At 36.7% G+C, this 5,419-nt stretch overlaps 1 protein-coding gene across 1 annotated transcript; it reads left to right on the plus strand.

Moving 5' to 3' along the window:
- The first annotated feature begins 909 nt into the window (after positions 1-909).
- Positions 910-3,404, plus strand: LOC144639740 (uncharacterized). Its single transcript, XM_078499039.1, has 4 exons — positions 910-968; positions 1,377-1,710; positions 2,387-2,479; positions 3,269-3,404. Exons 1-3 carry the CDS (start codon positions 942-944, stop codon positions 2,452-2,454), a joined length of 429 nt encoding a protein of 142 aa, XP_078355165.1. The 5' UTR covers positions 910-941; the 3' UTR covers positions 2,455-2,479; positions 3,269-3,404.
- The last annotated feature ends 2,015 nt before the right edge of the window (positions 3,405-5,419 follow it).

Raw genomic sequence — 5,419 nt, forward strand, 5'->3', positions numbered from 1 at the left:
ATTAACCACGAATTTGAGAAATTAAAATATTCCCTTGAGAAATTAAAAAAGTCCCTTGAGAGTAGACAAGAATGACAAGAATGTTCCAAATTTTGCCCCACGTAACTGCTATTCTCCTATTTTCGCTTGTAAACAAGCAAAAAAAGTCGCAAAAATGACCATTTATTTCCTTACCGAGCTTAGCCTGAAGGGAATCTCGTAGTGTTCTGTGTGCGCGCGCGCTCGTGCGCGCGCTAAATGACGCGAAAACTTATGCGCAGGAAGGATGCGCAATGCAATACCGTGGAATCACCTTAAATTACAGTGCCATTGCTGAACAAGTCGTCGAACTAGGTTCAAAACCTAAAAAGAAAGAAAATCTCTTGTAAAAGTGTTACAGTGTGACTTGTTTTCACCTTGCTTATTATTATGTGATGTTATTATATGGCTACAATAGTACGCGCGCTCTGATTGGCTGCTGAGCGGGCATTATTTTCTTGTAATGGGCATTATGGGAATTTTTCTCGGCTCGACGGTTTTTTGAGTTGTGAGTAAAAGCTACTAGCGAGGGGGCAAAAACAACAAAAAATGCCGACAAAATATAACTATCTTTTCAATACAGTTACTGAAAGAAAAATATAAGCATACCGATACTTCTTTAGTATGAGCGACGAAGAGAGCCACAGAAAGCGAGAGCGAGTTTTACCTCCAGTGTTTTTTTTCTTGATAATACTCTTTTTTGAATAGTGCTTAAAGGCCATATAATAAATAACTTATTAACCTCGTTCGTTCGGTCATTACAGGGGAATCTCAGACCTCGACCTTGATGTATTGACCTCGCTGTCGCTCGGTCAATACATCAAGGCCTCGGTCTGAGATTCCCCTGTAATGACCTCACTCTCGGTTAATAAGTAGTATATAATATTTTTATTTTCAAAATTTTCACAGATTAAAGCGTTACAATGGCTCTGAAGGTTTCTTTGATTCTGGTAAGAAACATTTTTATTAGTATCTGAAAAATTGCTTATGGGTTTTGTTTGTTTTTTGTCCAATTTAAAATCCAACTAACGATCGTGTTTTTCGCTGCCGTCAATCATAATTATGCCGACAGCTAACAAACCATGAAAAACAGAAACAAACAAAATGGTTTGAAATCAACCAATCATAACTGACAAACGTGAGATTTTGACCCAGTTGAATTTTCCCGAGAGGTCCGCTAAGATCAGTAGCGGCAGCCAAAAGCGTAAACCGTTGGATGAGGATTAAATTTCAGAGGTCGCAAATCACTGAAATCCGCAAGAAACTACTGAGTCCTCTCTCCTCATACGATCTATTAATTTCTTTTGACATGCTTTAATTTTAATTCTTGAAATAATTCGCCTTTGTTTTCCTTACAGGCCGTGTATTTTCTTTGTGGTTTTCTCGCCGTTATTCAACCAGCGTACAGCATCAGGTGCTACCGCAAGATAGTTGAAGACAACGAGGTCCATAATAATGATGGAGAGGTAGATTGTCAAGGCGAAGAAGACGATCGATGTGGGACTTTGACCTTTACAGTGGACTCCTCTGATTCCTCCATCGACGTTATGATAAAGAACTGCACGAGGTCAGCAATCGATTGCGACCAGGATGCGGTTTGTGAGAGGGTCAGAACACACGTTGAAAACCATGGTGGCACTCTTTCGGATTGTTCGTCGAGTTGCTGTAACAGTGATAACTGTAACGCACCAGGTAAGGCAGAGGGTAAGATATTATATTGCTAAAAGAAAGCAAGAAAAAAATTAAAACTGCGAGTCTGAGGTCATTAAAATTCTAAAATCTAAACTGGTAATCCCAAAAGAGCTATTATTTTCATATATTCTAGACATAAAGAGCAAAAACACCTATACAGATTTTGTAATTGATTCAGTGCTTCTTTAAAGAGAGAAACCATTTTGAAATTTTTAATGTTTCAGATGAACGTTTTCTAATTGTCAATTTACAGACGTGATAACAATTTAAAAGTAATATCTTAAATGATTTTAACTGAAAGCGAATAATAGTAATGAAACAATCTACTTTACTTTTTTTACAGTTCTATGGCCGCCATATTTGTTTCCAAAGAGGGACACAAACATGGCGGCTGCATACTAATTAATACTGTAATTTTCTCAAAATTACTTTCGTTATAACCTGGTTGCAAAAAAGCTATAGGGCTAAAATTTTGACGACGCATTTATTTTTGCCTGCTTTATAATCTCGTAGTTTTCTAATCTTTTTTACATACAGACAAACAGTATTTTTAACACTAATGAAAACCACCAATAAAAACATTGCAAACCTTTTTTACAACTTCTTCCTCTTCTTTCCATTCTTGTTTTATAACAGAGACAAAATTTCACTTTGCTATTTTTTTATTGATGTGCAGCTGACAAGAAGAGTAAATGCATGGGACCAGAGGAGGTAACAGTATCAAGGAGAAGCTGGCAAAACTGATTTCCAGTCGCATCTAAGATCACATGTGAGTAGAATATAAAATCATGAATGCTTCTGACAGCTTGAATCAAACCATTACGTTCTTAAGTAATCAACTTGTAAATTAATTTACTCATTTCCCTTCTTTCATCTTTTACTCAAACATCTAGCCCCAACAATCAATTTACTAATTGACCGAACAACTAAGCATTACCTCCATCCATCCGTTAATCCATACATCCGTCAATCCATCCATCCATTCATGCATCCATTCATTCGTCCTTCCATTACATCAAACAGAAATTCGAACAGTTGAAATAACATCAACTTGTAATTTTTAAACAAAGTTACCGTGGTTAAAAAAAGTATTTTTAGGTAGCATGTATGTATGTATTGATTGATTGATTGACTGGTTGATTGATTGATTGATTTTTTGATTGATTGATTGGTTGAATGATTTATTTATTTATCCATCCATCCAACCATTAATCCCTCCATCCATCCGCCCACCCATCAGCCAACCAGTCAATCGTCGACCGCTTCAATCAATCAATCATCAAACAATTAATTAATCAATCAAACATTCAGTCAACCAACCAACAAACTATTGATCAGTAACTCAATCAATCAATCCATCACTCGAGCGATGGACCGATTGTAGAATCAGTTTTTGGATCAAGTGGTCATTTGGTCAACCAGTCAAGCGAACAGTTAATGAAACGGGCCATAAGCAATTAATAAACATATTTAATTTATTCAACAAAATATATGTTTTTAAGCCGGTACATTGTCCCAGATGAAAAGTTAACGCTTTTGTTTTTAATTGCCTTATCAGATGCGGAATTAATTTATCAGGACAGATATCACGAAAGAATACAAGACAAAATGCCAAGTAGATTTTAGAAGCCGTTAAATTAAAAGAAAGCATAATACATTATCAATATGGGAAAAAAATGTACTCACTAAAAAATATATCGTTGCTTGAAAATGAAATAAAATAAAATGCGAATGTCCAGTACTAGTAGCGCCATGTGCTGTGTGGTTATTACCCCTTTCTTGTTTCCTTTTTTTGTTGTTGTTGTTTGCGTTGTTGTTTGTTTGATTTCTCTGCTCTTTACCTTTTTCCCATCTAATGCGTGTGCAGAAATAGCGTAAAGTGCATTTCCCGCGCTCTAATTGTCTGCCAACCTTGTTTGTTTTGCATTCTCTTTGATTGTTTTAATGTTTTCGTGGAATAAAGTTACTTAAAGGAGAAGTTCACTCCAGAATGGCCATTTATTTTCTTTACGCCAATAAAAAGTTTATACAAAGATATGTTATTCACCAAAATTTCAGCCTCCAACGGGCGCTATAACCCTACGAAATCTTTCTTTGAAGTAGCCCAAAACTTGACAACTGAACGCCGCCATCTTGGAGCTGGTAATGTATGCGTGACGTCAAAGAGCTCAGCCTGAAGTTTAGCGGGAAAATTTTAATACTCGAAACTCCTTATTTCTTTGTATTGGCTTTTGTTTGTCAAAATGCCTGTTTGTGCAGCACCATTTTGCTCACACAGAGCTCCAAGAAATACAAAAGAGGTGTTTATTTTCACCGTCTTCCGATATTTAAAAGAACAATTGCTCAAAAGCGGACAAAAATATTTGTGTGTTCCGAAAACTATGTGGAAGACTACTTCAAAGTAGATCAGAGATGCAGTCTCCTGCGTGGAAATACCCACAAAAAATAGAAAAAGCCAGACGCAACTATAAACCATTTTTAAGAAATATCCTTCTGTAACTCCCTTCAAACGACATGCAAGCGAAAGGAGGCGAAAGAATAAGGAAAGAATGGAGGTTAGTCATTTTGCTTACCGTGTTTTCTCAAATCAAACACCTCCGGCGTTTATTTCAAACTTGGCGGGGTCCGGTGTTTATTAACGAAGTGCAATTTTCTGTAATTTTTTCAGTCCCGAGAACCACGATTTTTCTCGTCGTCCCGGCAGACAAATTGCTCATGGGTCTCTGAGGATGATTTTTACCAAAGTAACAGTATTGCATACGGCACGTGCATGTTGCAATCAAGATTTGTTACAAACCGAACTACAGAACATAAACAACCAATGAGTCCATAAACGGCAATGTCGCCAACGTCCTCCGCAGTTATAAACGTTCACTGTTATAAACAACAGTGCCTTAGTTATGACAAAACGAACGCGAACATTGCTGTTTCATTTTGTTTACAGCATCCATCCTAGTTATTTTACGTCGGACGTTCCTTGAACATTATAAAAAAATTACCAAAGAAGCAAACCGTACCAGTTTGTCGTAGCAGTGCTATTTAAGAGAATATATTTACTTGTTTGCTCGACCGAAAATAAACGCCGGGACCTCGATCAAACGTCCCCGGCGTTTATTTAAAAGTTAGTATTTTTGACCCGACGTTTATTAATACGAAGCCGGAGTTTAATCGGTGACCCGCGTTTAATCGAGCAAATACGACGACAGCAAATAATTACAGCATGAACAAAAATTGACTTAAATTGGCAACAACACTTCTCAGAATAGAAATAACAAAACGGGCTAAGTTGTTAAAAATTTTGGATGCAATGACTGGGTTGTACATGTAAATAAATATAGAAGGAGAAAAAGACAGAGAAAAAGATACAAACAAGTTATAAGTTAAGTTAAAGTTTTGCTTGATCTAAAATGAAATAATTCAAACATTTCTAGCTCAGTCAGTCAACTACAAAAATGACATAAAGTTCACTTTGGGAGTTGTGATCTAATATTTGATCAAGAAGAGTTTCTCTGGTTGATTACAGTCGTTCCCGTAAAACCGTGAACACCAGAGAAAAGTTCTGGAATGTTTATTGTTTCGCGACCAATCAGATGCGAAATGAAACCGCAAAAGATAACCGCCAAACCGCAGCATGGATTAGTCACGACTTGACACGAAACAACAAGCTGGCTTTTTTTTCCAGGACAAATCTTCAATTTTACCGTTTTTC

This window comes from Oculina patagonica, unplaced genomic scaffold (genome assembly GCF_052425735.1).
Source record: "Oculina patagonica isolate OP01 unplaced genomic scaffold, crgOcupat unplaced1255, whole genome shotgun sequence".
Classification (NCBI taxonomy): Eukaryota; Metazoa; Cnidaria; class Anthozoa; order Scleractinia; family Oculinidae; genus Oculina; species Oculina patagonica.